The sequence below is a fragment of the Ixodes scapularis genome, unplaced genomic scaffold (genome assembly GCF_016920785.2).
Source record: "Ixodes scapularis isolate PalLabHiFi unplaced genomic scaffold, ASM1692078v2 PGA_scaffold0__279_contigs__length_252992795, whole genome shotgun sequence".
NCBI lineage: Eukaryota > Metazoa > Arthropoda > Arachnida > Ixodida > Ixodidae > Ixodes > Ixodes scapularis.
In genome coordinates, this window is record NW_024609835.1 from 77604333 (window position 1) to 77620269 (window position 15937).

Here is a 15937-nt window from a genome sequence, read left to right on the forward strand (position 1 = left end):
TTCGCACGGGACACAAGAGATGACGCAACGAACGAGCGTACGGCGCCGAGAGCCGGCCTCTTTAGCAGACAATCTTTTCGACTCAAAAGCGGCGAGCGTTCCGCGGGCGGCGACAGTCGCAAAAACAAAAACAGGTGCGGTAACAACAGGGAACTGCAGTTCCTTGTCTGCTAAATATGCCGGCTCTCGGCGTCGTCTGCTCGTTCGTTGGCGGCAGCTGGCGTCGCGACCGTTTGCGCCATCTCTTGTGTCCCGTGCGAAACGGCGCCGTGTTGTTTGAAGACCGGTGGCGTCGCTGCGTTTCCAGCCTTTTTCTTTCTTTACTTTTTCCTCAGGTAAGTTCGCTCTTTGCAAATTTTACAAATACAATGCACAATCTGTGGGCAACGCTCCACAAAGTCGTAGCGCGATAGGTTAGGAAACCGAATTTTCCGGTCGATTTAAAGAACCTGCCGTCTCCTTGAATCACCCGGTATATCAACAGCAACTGACGAAGCACAGTGCAGAAAAATGAAGGCTGCAGTCTGATAGAATCTTTGGAGATTGATTAGTGAGAACGCACATATTGGACAAACAATGAATGACAACTTCAAACGAACGGATTAACAAGGCTTCCAAAGAAATAATACGTGTCACCAACTACTGATTAGCTTGTGGCACCTCGTCGTCTATGGAGTGCAGCCTGCTTCAACAGCCTTACGGGTGGTGAGAGGGGGGGGGGGTCGGAACAGCTTTTAGGGTGGGGGCATGCCCCCTGTGGTATAGAACCTGTGGGGGCAACTGCCCCCCTGGTTCCGGAGCCCCTGACCTAACAACGAGCGAAAGCGTAGAGGAAATGGAAAAAACACAGCTTCTGAAGCAAGTTTTAAATGCACTGCTTGTTTTGTTTTGCAGAGAGTGCAGCACCTCTACCACGACCACCAACCCCGTGAAAGAAAGTAAGTTCATCGTCTGCGCTTCAATGCTCCTGCAATTGCTTTCGGTCTGTAGGGAATGCTTGGCTCCTACACATACAAGTTTGAAGGAACGGGGGACCTTGCTGCATGCCGTGACTGTGTGTGTAAGGGGCCACAAGACTGTCTGGGAAAGCCAGCCCAGGATTAATGGGAAGGCATTGATGAATCTTCTCCTACCCGCCGCCATTACATTCTCTGGGGCCAGTCCTACACGAGTTATTCGTCTCCTGAGCTCTGTAGGTGTTGCCGTTCTTCAAAAGAGCCAACTCTTCCTGATTCAAGGCTGTCTGGTATTCCCTGCCGCTGCAAAGGTGAGTACACCTGCCTAGAGAATTGTTGGTAAAACATGTATCTCTTTGTGTTGAGATTGATGTTATATTTCTGTATTTCAAAGGTATGGAAAGAAGACCAGACCACCCTCCTTACGGCGATGCGTGGCAGCAAGCTTCACCTGGCAGGCGACGGCCGTGCCGATTCTCCCGGCTACTCGGCGAAGTATGGCACGTACACGCTGCTGGAAACAAACATCAACAAAATCCTACACTTCGAGGTTATCCAGGTAAGAACTGGCTAAGTAGAAAATTGCCTACTTCAATTGAGTTATTTATCTTGTTACCTTTCGTTTATAACTAAGTAGAATATTTGTTTGGGTATTGTTTTATGTAGAGTTGTGCGAATATTTGAATAGTAGTTTCGAAAGATACGATATTCGATATTCGCTTCGACATGAACTGGACTATTCGCGTTTTTCGAAGTCTTGATTGCGGCGGGTTAGCTCCGTTGAGTGCACTTCTTATCGAGCATCAGTGCACTAGCAATGCCCGCGGAAGCGAGCTCCGCAAGTAACGCTTCTCTGCATTGCATCTGTGCTCGGTAAGAAGCGCACTCAACGGGGTAACCTGCCGCAATAAAGACTTGGAAAAGTATAAATATCGCAATTGCGTGCTTGGAAGAAAAGCATACATCAAAGCGGGATGGTGCACGCGTGCCGGCTGTATTTGAAAATAAATGGAAAATTTGTGAATGTGTATATCTACATTGTAGTAAAGATTTCAAAATTGAACATACTGTTATGCAAGATTATAATATGTTAGGCAAAGATGCCCTTACAATCTGCATTCAGCATGCGCGATTCAGTATTTTTAACCCGAGATTAACGAAAGAACAGTTTATATAGCAAGCTTTGTAAATTCACTCAATTGGGTATAGGTGGCCATCTCTATAGGATTCATTTTATGTCAAATCCGTCGTTTACTTGTCATCCCAAGACATCAGACCTTCCGAGGTCACAGTTCATAAATATAGATAAATTAAACTCAGCTTTTAAATGAACAAGTGTTCTAGATTTTGTTACCTTTTCTTTTTACATCAGTCAACAGAAGTCAAGTCCAGCAACAACATGGAAACCGAGGGCCTCAAACGTTCCTTCGACCATCTCCAGGGCTGGGGGTTCTGCCCGCATGTGCTCGTCACGGACCGCCACTTTGGGGTGAACGCCCTGATGAAGAGCAACTACCCCAACACCAAGCACCGTTTCGATGCATGGCATGTTGCCAAAGGTAGCATTATCTTACCAAACGGATTACGTAGTACAAGTGATGCTGAACTTAGTTTTTAGTTAGCTTGGTGCTGCCATTTGTTTTAGTCTGTTGAACATATATGTATATTGTCATTCAAAATGCATTGTTACTCTGCTTGCCATGCACACACCTTTTCTAATTTTAAGGCATCGGGAGCAAGCTGGCCCTCGCGGGGAAAACAAAGCGCAACAGCCTGCTAAACAAGTGGGTCAAGACTGTCCGGGCACACGTTTACTGGTGTGCCCAAACCAGTGATGACAATGGTGCACTGGTGCTGGCCAAGTGGATGTCCTTGATGCGCCATGTGGACAATGTGCACCAGCATCCCGACCCGCTCTACCCTGCTTGCACGCATGCCCCAATCGTTGAAGAACGCTGGTGGCTTCATAAGGGTAATGTTGACATATACCAGGGAATTTACAGTGTGCATCATCCTTACCATTTAACCTGGTGCTGTTTCTAAATGCAGGAACTGAGCCGTACGACGCCCTCGAAAAGGTGGTAATGTCACGACAGCTGCTGAAGGACATCCCTAAGCTGTCTGGAAATGGCCAGACGTACCGGCTCGAGTCCTTTCACAGCCTGCTGCTACGATTTACCCCGAAGTCGAGCCACTTCAGTCTGGAGGGCATGGAGGCACGGTAGGTTGAGATTTTGAAGTATTCTAGGGCAACGAGGTTCCCTTTTATGTTTGTAGAATGGTGAAATATGCTAAGGACATATTCTGCCTATTTTGCGTGGCCTTCACAGGACTGCCATTGCTGTCCTTCATTACAACGCCAACTGGGACCGAAAGCAGGCCACAACCAAGGATGACAAGGACTGCTTTGTCCTGAAATTCCCCAAGGCGAGGAAAGGCGAGTGGGTCGGCAACCGAAAAATGGAGCCTGCGTCCTATGGTAAATGCAAACGTTTTTATTGACACAATGTATGTGACTTAATTCTTATCATTCTTGACCTAGACTACACCCAGAAGCTGTTCGGCTGCTTCCTGGAACTGGCAGAGGGAGTCCGGACCTACCAGGAGGCCCAGGCCACCTACGTTCCCCGCTCACGAGGGAAGTCTCTGTGCAGCATTTCCCAGAGGCCAAACAAGGAAGCCGCCGTCCTGGCCCACAGGTCCAGGTTCTCGACTTAGCAGTATTGGAACCCTGTGTATGTGGCCGACGGAAACTGTTCCCTGATCCTTCAGACCACACAGCATGGGAGCCTGACACGTCGGCGACGGCCCAGCCTGCCCCAAATCCACCATACAAACTCCTTGTAGGCCGTGAACCTGTATTTTCTGAAAAAGGTACATGCTATGTAGCATTTCGGTAAAACTTGCTTTACCTGAACTATCAAGTTGAGACACTCGCGAACCAGCACCCTTTCATTTCAGTAACAACGAGCAAGACTAGTTTATTTTCCCCACAACTTGTATCTTTGGGGTCTGTCAGTTGCTGCACTTCGGCAACTCAGTTTGCCACAAAGGGCTTCCGTCGGTTTGCTGCCCCCTTGACCCAGTACGTTGGCACTGTGGAGTCCGCCCAGAGCCGCGTGGAAGCACTTTTCAGGTGTAGAGCTCTCGTAATTTGTGGCATAGGTGCGCACCAATTACGGCTTCCATCATCTTGAGTCGGAGCAGCAAAAGGTATTTAAGAGGGGCAACCCCGGATTTGGACATGAACAAGCTTGTGTTCACTTTCCCCGACTGAGTCTTTGTTGCCATGTATGGCACGGCGCTTTAGGCTTTTGGACTTCATCTTGTCGCTTTTAAAATCTCGGGTGATCACTCCGGGGACAAACACGTCTCCAATGCAGAGAAGCTCCCTGCACCAGTGCTCCCACACAGCCTGCAGAGACTCCGGCTGGGGGTCATCTCAATTGACTCCGAGCTCCCGCAATCCCTGAAACATTATCTTGGCGATTGCTGTTGTAGGAGCCACACAAATCCAAACGGATCAAAGATAATCGCCAACACTAAAAGCATGGACCTCTAGCTGTCCAGTCTTGATGACAAGAAATCGATGAGAGAGCTTATCATGTACTCAAACTGGTATGTCTGAGGATTCCAGGCCACTCCCAGGACCTTTCCGAGTCCCGAATGTCCAAGGTCGGCATCGGTGTGTTGGGTCTCTCCATCTTCTAACAAATCTACCAGTTCGAGGCCATTCGACATTCACTTGCAGGTCGCATATTCCGGCTTGATTCAAGATTTTCGCTGCTTCTTCATAGGGCCCCTCGCCTCCTGTCCACTATCAACACCAGTGACGGGGTCATCAATATACAGTTGGCTCCGTATGGCGTCTGCCGTCTTTGTGAACTGCTCTAGCACGTTTTTGAGATGATGCTGTAATGTTGCAGCTAGGAGAAAGGGGCTCGACGTCATGCTGAAGGACACGCGCATCGCCTGATATGACACAATTGGTTGAAGCTCTTCCCCGCATATCGGCATTCTCTCACACCGTAGGAACTGCACCACACTTCGATCGTTGTTCGAGAGAAACACTTGCAGGAAGGCTTTCTGAATGTCCGTGATGATCCCGATGTTCTGAGTGCGCAACTTGATGAGCAGGTCGATCAGCTCCAAATTCAAATTCTGCCCGCTTTCCAGAACTTTGTTCAGTGAGAAACGACCTCCAGCGCTCGACAATGCGTTAAATACAACCCTCAATCCGGTCGTTCTGCTTTCATGACGTACGACCACACGGGTGCGGCATGTAGTAGGCTCGACTGCTTGCAGAGCCGTTTCCTTTTTTACCTAGTTCGGCATAGCTCTTTTTTACATAGTCTCCGATGCAGGCATAATGATCCTTGACTATCTGCTCACTCTAGCAGGCAAGTGGTTCGCTATCTAAGATGCCTTACCGCATATCTAGGTTGTAAGTTCCTCGGCCGTTTGAAGCGACACTTCGTACCGACAGTCTTCGTACTTGATGATTTTGTTTCTGATGCTGAAGTATGGCTTCATAGTGAGAGGTTGTCGTTTGCTGTTCTTAGATTCCAAGGTGCTCCAGTGCCCAAACGAATCTGAGCTGAGCGGTTATTTTTTTGTCGGTCTCCTCCCTCACGATGACCCCCATCACGCTCGTGGCCGACGAAGATTGTCGTAGACTTGGTTGTTCCGACCTGGCCCTGCGGGGTCCATTTGAATACCGTATCCGCTGCCATCAGTTTGTGGCTCGGCACATCACGCTTCTGGTGACGATATCCCGGTAGTGATCGGCCCCGACCAGAAGTCCAATGTCATCCTCGACGGCTTTGCCAGGTAAGATGTCAATAATGTTCTTGCCCTCCATCTTCATCTGCGTCGTCACAACATCTGAGGGGGCCATCACAAGGTCAGCGCAGATGCAGGGCATTTCAGGAGCCTCCACCCGGACTTCTCTCCTGTCAAGCCGACTTCTAGCCAAAGCTCCACTTGGCGGCACATCACTTGATTGGCTGTTGCGTTTCCGTCGAAGGTGAAAATCCTGAAGTCCTCTTCACCCAGCACGCAGAGTTGCAGCCTCTCAGCTATGTCAAGTCCGACAAACGTGCGCCGATTGCCACCATTCAAAAAAATGTCTGAGGAGCGTGCGCTCCTGGCAACCTTCGGCCCACACATATGCCGTTTGCAGGAACACCTGGTTCTTGCTTGCTCCGATTGTGTTGTCTTGAATTCTGAGTGATGACGGACTGCAAAACTGCTCCTTCTGCCACCTCCTTTACCACCATGATGGTTGCGGTCCTTTCTGCTTGTGTACTGCGTAGTGTCACATTGGGATTGCACATAACAGTGACGTGTCATCCACCACACCGTGCACAGCTCAGTCATCTAGTGCCTCTGCATTCTCGTGATAAGTGCCTTCTTTTCGTGAAATGGAAACGGCGGTTTTCTCGGTGCAGGACGTCTCTTCAGACTCCCAGCGACATCCCAGAAGCGCAGGCGTCCGGGCCGTGATTGTCCATGCGACGAAACACGTATCTATTGTCTGCATCGGTTGTTGTGGTAAGCTCCGCCGCCGTTGCAACTCGAGGTTTCTGCACTGTCGATGTCGCTCCGCCAGCGGATACATGCCCTCAGTTACCGGTGGCATCCTTTCACGGCATTCCACCTCATTTCTCAAAAACCTCGCAGCTCATCCTCCAGGTATGTTGAATGCGCGTTTACCCTATGGCTGTACTCCAGGCCCACATCGGCTAGTATTGTTTTACGCAACAGCGTTAGGAGCAGCACTCCATACATTCTCTCTTCGGCCTCGAGGCTGTGAACTTTTTTGAGGCTGTGAACGCCCCGAAACGTTGAGCCTCTCAATGTTTCTGGAGTCGTGAACCGCTCGGACAGCCACGACTGCGACATGATCCTTGACAATTAGGTCCGTTTGGCCGAATCTTTGGGTAAGAAGGTCGAGGGCAACCTTGTAGTCTTTGGTTGTCAGTTGGAGTTTCTCGATCGCTACGGCAGCCCTACCAATGAGGTAGCTTTTTATGTGCTTATATTTCGCAATGCCGGAAAGAGACTCGTTCTGATGGATCGTTGTGTTCAATTCGCCCCAGAAGCCAGGCCATAATCGAATGTCTCCTCCGAATTTCGCGATCTCCAATTTCAGAAGCCTGTCGTCAAGGTATGGTTAAATGAGGGCTGTCCTGAGTTGCTGCCAGGTGTCAAAGAACCAGATGTTGTATTGCTCCTTGTTTTGTGCTCCCAGAACTTCCGCTTCACCTGCTCTTTCTTCGGCTACGCTCATGAGTTCCACATACCCTTCCATGCCACTCACTTCCTCTTCTAAAGCTTCAGCTTTGATTGACGGCTCGATTTCTCTGTCAATCTCCCTTAGGTAAGCCTCTTTTAGAAGAATATCAAGCTTTTCTTCCAGCTCGCATATTTTAGTTTGATCTGAGGTCAGCAGGGTGCCGATCTTGTTGATCACTTTCGTTGTGGCAGTGTGCAGTGTTGTTCTTTGTCTTTTGAGACACTAGACACTCTCCTGGCTCGTGGGCAGCATGTCCTGGTTGTAGTTATTAAACCAAACCCACATAATCACGCGAATTTCATGCTCACACAAACACACAAATAGAGCTCCCGAGACATGCCACTTTCTTTATGGAAATATTTGCATACTGCGCTTTCTGTCAGAATCAGATGCACAGTGGCGTACTCCACATGACCCCAAGCTGGTGTACGTTTTTAGCCTAACTAAACACTGATTGTGTCCTACTACCTACACATTACAGGCTATATCAAATTGAATTTGTGGTGCCTCAAACATCTGTTTTAAACAGCTGGTCTTACTTGTTCCGATCCCTAGCCGCTGGCTCCAAGTATGCCGGCTCATAGATTTTCAGCTTCTCGTAGGCTATATCGAGTAGCCTCTCGTCCAAGCAGACGAGCCCAAACAGCTCGTCTCCAGTGATGCAGCGACCTAAGCAGTTCCGTGCGACACGTGGAACATCGCGGCAGCATTGCCCTTCTTGTAGGGGACAGTTTTCACAGGTGCATCTGGAAGAGTGTACAGTAACGAAACATTATATTTTTAGCATCCTTTGTGTTTCAGCCCTGTATTTACTAAACTATTTCAGTTGTTTGCTTTGGTATGTCTATCGATCATGAATATTGGTGTATGTAATATGTTTGGACGATTAAAACAGTATTTGTAGCATATGCCTCTGCCTGTTCTCCCCGATTTTTAGACATATCACTTGCAATGAAATATTGACATAGACAAGCGTCCAGATTCAATAATGAACTTCACTGGACTTGTGACTCCTCGCTCTCGTTCCTTTCTCGTTGTTCCCTTGCTGGCAAGGGAGGGTCGTAGGCATAAGGATCTAGGACGTATATGGCCCCTTGCCTCATAACTCCAAAATCCACTTCAGGCGGCAGGCTGTCGTCGTCGGACATGGATGCTGGAAGTAAAGCATCTTAATTGGACATGAAGGCTGATTGAAGAGGTACAGATTTAATTTATCATGCATGCCTGACAAGTTATTATTAAATGTACCACATGTCTGGTGGCAGCCTCAATGGGGTACTAGAAGTTTTCTAAAATGGTGCTAACATGATGCCAGGTAAGCAGGAAAAAAACTTGGTGGGCTTGACATTTCGCAAAATTGCGACATAAAAATATTTGGTGGGCGCAATATTTTACTAATTTGGTGGATTCATCTGTATTCAACAGCATGGGTAGTTTAGTCGCGTGATAAATTTTCCAAATTGAGAAATTCGCAAAAACAGTAGTTTCTAGTATGTGCCATAATTCTGCATGCTGCTGGGAGTGCTGGTAACAAATTTTTATGCGAGAATGTGACCAGTAAAATACATATTCGAGGCAAGGCTCTTATTGACACGTCGAGTCCCTGATTTTTGCGAGCCATTCTAATTTTTTTTTTTTGGGGGGGGCACTTTTACAATTGCTCTTTACAATTGCTTACAAGCTAATCCGTTACTTGTGCGGCGACGGTATCTGAACAGTCTGCTAACAAAATTAAAGCACATATACCAATTTGTTACCTTACCTATTGCACCCCGCAGTACGTACGCAGACTGTTGTATATCATAAACGCGCGCTGTATCGGGCATTGCAAAAGCTTAGCGAAGGCTCCTTTGAAAGTCTAAACCGTCTGTCAGACATTCCGCTCTCTCCGTTCTTGGCCGCTTCGCGAGAACGAGAAAATCGAGTGGCTGCCGGATGACATCGCAGTTTGACATGGGAGCGACTTATAGTGCAACACTTTTTCAAGCTAAACGCGATAGCTTGCGACCGCGATCTTTCGCGACATCTTTCGTCATTGTCAGCTTACACGATGAAGAGGCCAGATTTTTTTGACGAAACGCTCCAACGAAGTAATTAGCTTAGATGAATGCAGCGAACTATTTATCGTTTCTTATAGCAGAGAACGAACGAACTTACGAACGAACTCACCACGTCTTTGCTCAAGCAAAAAATGAGCACAACAAATCAGTTTCCATAAACGTTGCTACACTCTTTCCTTTCTCAGACTCATCACAACATATTCTCGTCTTCAGCTTCTACAAATTCCTACAAAGTATACCTGCGCAAAAACTTGCCTTTTGTAGTAGGAGCCGGGGAAAAGGAACGGCGGGTGATGCTTCGACGACGCTACGGACGTTTGTGCAGCACATGTCAGCGTGTCAGCATGGTAGATCACGTGATTCCTTGTATCCCACGTGGGTGCGTATGCACCTGACGTCGAGGCTACAATGTTGCCCGGCTGCGCCGAGGTTTCGGTTTCGGTTTGCGATTATGGTAAATGACAAGATCGCACGAAAAATATTTGGTTTTCACGAGACAAACGCTCTAGGGTTGTTTTGGAGCATTTTTCACGTGTATATCACCCACTATCTCAAAATTTCCGAAATCGAGCGGAGTTGCCCTTTAAGTGCTCTGATGTCAAGTATTTAAAACTTCAGGACTAACAATAAATGGCAGTGGTAACATCGAGAAAGAAACCGGCGGGAGAATTTTAACTCACTAAATTTGTATTTATTTGGTTTAACAATATGCATTCTTGATGATAATAAGTTTATAAAGACACCATTCGTAAGTACCTTCATTTAAAGTGTAATAATTAAATAAAACTGCACTACTCTACCCAGTGACTCATATTAAGTTAAAATATGAGTGTCGTCTTTTCTTCACGAAATGTCTTGGACCTATGCTTTCCCTCGCATGCACGAAAGTCTAAAAAACGCCGGGATGCAAGCGTTTTTTTTTTTAGTTTTTCTAGCATGCAGCATTTTTTTTCAAATAATCATTGAATATGTATCATATATATGTTTTTTGATGAAACACGTTGAACACTTTTGTTAATGTGACCTCCCTGATTCAAAAGAGTTTCTGTGAGACGAAATACCAAAACTACAAAACAAGCACGGCCAGGCAGGAATGTGTAGGTGCGAACGCGGATAACACATGCCCGCGCTTGCATACATGGGTAAATTACTCCCAAAATGTAATTTAATTACATTTACAATTACTTTGCTTCAAAAATAGTTTAACTACAATTGCAATTACTACTACGTGAAAAGTAATTAAGTACAATTAAACATTACTTTTAAAAGTAATGAAATTACTTTGCAATTACTTATTTTTGAGAGCGACCCTACTTCGGTCATATGACTCTAAACGAGTTGTATAGAATGCAACATATTTGTTCATACCTTACTCCAACTTTTCCGTATTGTACTTTCTTTTTATGATTTCTGTTAAATTCATTATGGAACTTGACAGTGTGGCGAAATGAAGTACTACGTTCTTATATTTTTAATAAATAATAATAAATTAGTTGATATGCTCAAGACGCCAGATCGTGAAAGAACAAATTGGGTTGACAGACTTTAGTTAGCCAGGCAAATAAAAATGTGACAATTAGTCATACAGGAAACTTTTCAAGAGCTTATATAAAAGTAAAATCCACACGACGCTAATACGACCACATTCACACACAAACGTTATGGTATTGTAAATTATTTAGATTGAGTTGAAATTATAATGGTTAAGAAATATATAAGTACCACATCGGGGCCTTTGAATCATTCATGCAAATTTTCACAGGTGCGAGGTCAGTCTCCAAAGTACTTTTGCAAATGATATCCGAAGTAAAACCAACATAAAATAAACTTGAACATAATACAAAGACGCATATATGTGACAATACTGGAAGAGGGACGTAAAAAACTGAAACAAAAAAGAAAGAAAAGCAACGTCAGAGACAATTAAAATTCCCAACCTCGGCTGAAAGCTGAAGCTCAATTTTTGTTCTTTCAATATTTTGGCACTTTTAGACTATTGTTTTCTTCTCGCACCGCAGACGGCACTACACAGTGCTGTTAAGGTAGGCTCCAAAGAGCATTGTCTCTCAGACCGCAGTGTAAGCAACAAAACAACAAACAATGCGACGCTATTTATGTTGTGCGTGCGTTTCTGTCTGTGTGTAGTGTTTCACCGAGAGCTATGCCGCTTGCGCGAGCGCTGAGGCTTTCAGAGAGGTTCCGTCGGCGGCGCAAAGTCTTGCAGAATGAACGGTAATTCTGCCTGGAATTTGCAATTACTGACCCTAGAAAGTAATTAAATTACCATTAGAATTCCTTTTAGCGAAAAGTAATTAATTACAATTACAAATTACAAAGGAAAGCAATTAAATTACAGTAATGCAATTACAGTAATTGAGTTACTACCCAAGTATGGGCGCTTGGCCGTCTGCTTCGGCGGCAGCTTGGCGCCTTGGCTGTTACCGTGCATCCCGCGCACAGAAATATCTGGCGCCGACTCGTTTGCGGGTGAATGATAGAAAAACTAAGAGATAATATTCCGCTGAAAACCACCAGGTGGTCCTGAGCTTTTTCGGGCAACGACGTTTAGCTACCTTGCTGTCGGTGCTGCAGGGACAACATCATTGAGCCTCCTACGGAAAAGATGGTTCGCTTCACTACACGACAGGTTTGTGCTGAACGCCTAAATGACTCTACCGCACGGCAGTTACACGTGCTATTTGGCCTCTCCCCTCCGCTGCCACTGCTCGGAGCCGACCGGCTTTGTTTTAATATATATGAGGCGCTGCTCAAAATCAAGATGACCATTTTGGGGCCTGAGTTATATTTCCACGCTCCCATCACTGCCATTGTGCCAACACTGGAACAGAGCAGAAAGATACAAAGACGTAGGAAGTTTGTTCTCGGAATGGTTACAGAGTGGTAACACGTTAACACTTCCCAGTGATGTGTCTAAAATAGCACAGTACATTAGTCCGAAATGTTTTTTGTGTGGCTATTTAGGTTCCCAACATAAGTTCTGTGGCCCTAACTAACGCCCTGGAACAACAACACATTAGGTGTAATTAAGTTCTTAGAATCGCCAGAGAGTCTAAGATACGTAATGGGTGTGCTGCGTGGTCTATTTGTTATATTGAAGTGGGGTAAATCCAGCACAATAGTACGACAGTAAACCTGTTAATTTCTAGGTGATTTATTTTACTAGTAACTTCGCCAATCCACGTGGGGGCAAAAACGCCTTTTTATTTGAACCCGTCTATATTAAGACAATTTAGAAAATCCGGGAGCAGTGTGAACCAAACCCAGGGCATATAAAATTGCACCTTGAACTTTTTCACACATAATTATAAGCATAAGCATAAACATAAACTGGACATTGGCAAGGGGCTACTTAAAGGTTGGTTCACAAGCCACGCTTCTGAGCCGGGGGATCGGTGGCTGAGTGAGCTAGCGCACACCAGCTCGGAGCACGTGGAGCGAAAGCGGGCGCTGCAGAACTAGGATCCTGGGTTCAATCCCCGCCCCTGCCCGTTTCGATCTGGATGAGCACCGCACCGGCGTGTAGTCGTATATGACTAATGCATGGTGCACGTTAAAGACCCCAGGTAATTGGTCACCTACAGCTGAGACACCAACGCCCACTGGGTAGACTAACTTCCGGCTGTATAAACCTCCACACTACAATTTGATTTTGAAGCCGCGCTTCGCTAAGTCTTACCCGAGCTCCTGTTTATCTCAAGTGTTCTGTGCTGAGAGTTTGAAAAAAAAAAACAAACAAGCACAAGCGAATGAAATTTAAAGTTGTCATTTTAGCACGTTTATTATAGTATACAAGGTATTTCTTCAGACACAGGCTAAATCGGTACTTTTAAAAAAGTACCCATTGCACCGAAAAACGGATGATGTTCAAATGGCTTCTGGCAAAACAGTCGGTCTAACTGGGCGCTTAAATGCGCTTGAGTAAGTGCCTTTTTCAATCGAAAATTTAAAAGTATGGTTTCCATTATATACTTTGTGAGCATCATCAAATAACACTAATTTAACGCATTTTACAAAAAAAATATACGATGGATTGTTTCTTAGGATCATCGATAACGCTAGTAGCAGTTAGTCGCCCTTTTGTGACCGGACCACATGGCACGAGGCGAGTGCCGTAGAGTTCCAAGCTTGTAACACTATCACGATTGATAATATTTCTGTTTTATCGAGCAATGTGTTGTTAAATATGTATATATATAAACAGGACAAAGCACGAAGAAACAATGTCGACCTTTTTCCACTCTCGAAAGCTGAGATAAAAATGAAGAAAAATCCGCATTTGTGGAATACAATTCCTAGTTGTAAAAATATCTACGTCCGTACATAGGAGAACGTTGAATCACATGTTTCCCTTCTTGAGGAAACAAATGATGACTGATTGGTAACAACCAACCAGTCTTGGGCTCTATCGCGACACACCGATACTGTAACTTGTTACTTCTTGGTAACTTTTAACTGTAACTCGACACATTGCTTAAGTGAATGTAACGATAAGAATAAGTACTTTTCTGCGAAAGTAACTAAAAGGTATCTGCAAAGATACAGATACTTTTCGCGAGAAAATTACCCTATTTTGTGAAGACTACGGCGCGTTCGACCATGTGCGGGGGAGGTTGGGCCCCATATTAGACGCGACAAAATAAAACAAGAACTGGTGGGACGTTTCGTCGGTACAAAGTGCCGGCTAAGAAGGCAGACTTTTTCCACTTCTCTTTTTCTTCTTTCATCGCTCACAAAAACGCATTTAGCACTTTCCTTATTTCTACCCTTTTGTGAGGGGCTCTCTCCCACCGTTTTCACCCTCTCCGGCCTCAGCGAAAACTCCCGCTTCTACAGCCAAGCGGCATAGCCACCTCGCGGAAACACGCGACGCCTAGACAGCTAACGGTGAGCTGTTTAACACTCAACGAGATCCTCTGTCGTCGGTGGCGCAGCAGTCGCGGCCAAAAGCGAGTCGCCGCCAGTAGGCACAGTCTGGCCGGGACCAGAGACGATGTTTTTACTGGTCGACTTGCTTTTTCACAAGGGCCGTGAGCCCGTGAGTTTGTGATCCATCGCCAAGCCTTTTGCTCTGCGTTGCATAGAATGAACTAGAAAGAAAAGCGGAACGCATTCCGAGACGACATTGTGTCGTTTTTGTTCACTCCTTTCTTTACCTTGTTTTATACTAACGATGTTTTATGCTTTTGCCCCCATTCCCTCCCTATTTATGGTAATAGACTGTTCATCGACATCTCCGCCTCTTGTTAGCTGAGAAAGGGGAATAAGAGAGCTCTTAAGAGAAGAGGAAGGGAGAGAAGATGTTACAAGAAAGAAAGAAACTAGTTTAGTGGTAATTAACCGTTATCGCTTAAACGATAGGCTGTCATAAGTGACGAACGGCAGGTGTTACCGTGGCCCGGTTATGAACTGCACTTTAATCTTGTAGAATATGGTGGCGATAACCTCACTGCTCGTTGCAAACGCTGCAAAAAAGTTCTAGCAGCCGGGAGGTCCTCTTTCTTCAACCTCCAGGTGTGACTACTGCACTTCCGTCCATCGCATGTCGCGCGTCAGCAAGGGGCAAAGCATCAAAAGGGGAATGTTAAGTAAGGATAACTTCGAAAAGCACTTGCTGCTGCGTTAAAACATCAACCAATTTATTATTTAGTGCATCCTGTATCGAAGCAGGAAACGCTTTGATTCAATTAAGTCGTAAGACGGTAATATAATTTATCTCAAAAAGTGAAATGAGAGTTTTCTGAGAGTTCCAAATAAATATGAATCTTCGACATTGTGTGTCGTTCTCGATGTCTTCATAATTTAAGGGGTCATGAAACCGTATGAGTTTGGAATGTTCATGACTTCGCAAAGGCGTACTTGCCCTATCTGACCGAAGTATACTCTACAGACAGCCACTGATTCAGAAGCTTATTCTTTGCCCCAGTGAAATTGCGAGGATAAAAAAAGACTATTTCTTTCAGTCTTGCCTTCGCAAAGCTTGATGACGTAATTGTGGGATCGGCACCACCCACCTAACGACAGTCGAGCGCGTCTGATGAATAGGACACGAGAACTGCGTTTGCACTCGACTTCGGCTGGTAACAAGCAATGCCTTGGCAGACACTCGGTCCGTGGCTCGTGTCTAATTACTCAGGTGATCAGAATAGCCGAACTCTAGCAACGCCTGGAGCTTAGCACGCGTTTTATTTTTTGCCAACCACAGCGCGTGGGTATGCTTACCTTTGGCAGCCTAGGACAGGCACCAGGCCACGTGGCCACTTGTTCGGCTCAGAATCTTCGATGAACGATGCTACTATTTCTCAGATCTTTTTGCCGACTGCCATTCCCTACAAAAGGAAACTAAAGCAATTTTATTGAGTTATTAACATTATGGAGTGATTTTAAGTTGTACGTAGCGAAGGTGAAATCATAGTTTTACGGCTCCTTTAAATTTAAAGAAAACGAAATTAACTTGAAGGTAACTAAGTTACTGTGACGAAGAAACTTTAACTTAGCTACTTCAATACATTTTCGCCAAATTATTCGTAACTGTAACTAATCACTTTTTAAAAGTAACGTACCCAAGACTGCAACCAACTGCTTTCTTGGAAACATAAGCTACG

The 15937-nt window shown here is 45.5% G+C and overlaps 2 protein-coding genes across 2 annotated transcripts; one reads left to right on the forward strand and one right to left on the reverse strand.

The window, feature by feature from the left end:
* The first annotated feature begins 1117 nt into the window (after positions 1 to 1117).
* On the forward strand, positions 1118 to 3674 carry LOC115324738. Its single transcript, XM_029985371.2, has 7 exons — positions 1118 to 1267; positions 1351 to 1515; positions 2329 to 2515; positions 2683 to 2928; positions 3006 to 3177; positions 3287 to 3435; positions 3499 to 3674. The coding sequence occupies exons 1-7, from the start codon at positions 1118 to 1120 to the stop codon at positions 3672 to 3674; spliced, it is 1245 nt and encodes a 414-aa protein (XP_029841231.2).
* Positions 3675 to 3724: 50 nt separating this feature from the next.
* LOC115318253 lies at positions 3725 to 8430 on the reverse strand. The gene is made up of 3 exons (XM_040206667.3): positions 8353 to 8430; positions 7794 to 8000; positions 3725 to 3821 (listed from the first exon to the last, which is right to left on the reverse strand). The coding sequence occupies exons 1-3, from the start codon at positions 8400 to 8402 to the stop codon at positions 3725 to 3727; spliced, it is 354 nt and encodes a 117-aa protein (XP_040062601.1). The 5' UTR covers positions 8403 to 8430.
* Positions 8431 to 15937: the final 7507 nt, after the last annotated feature.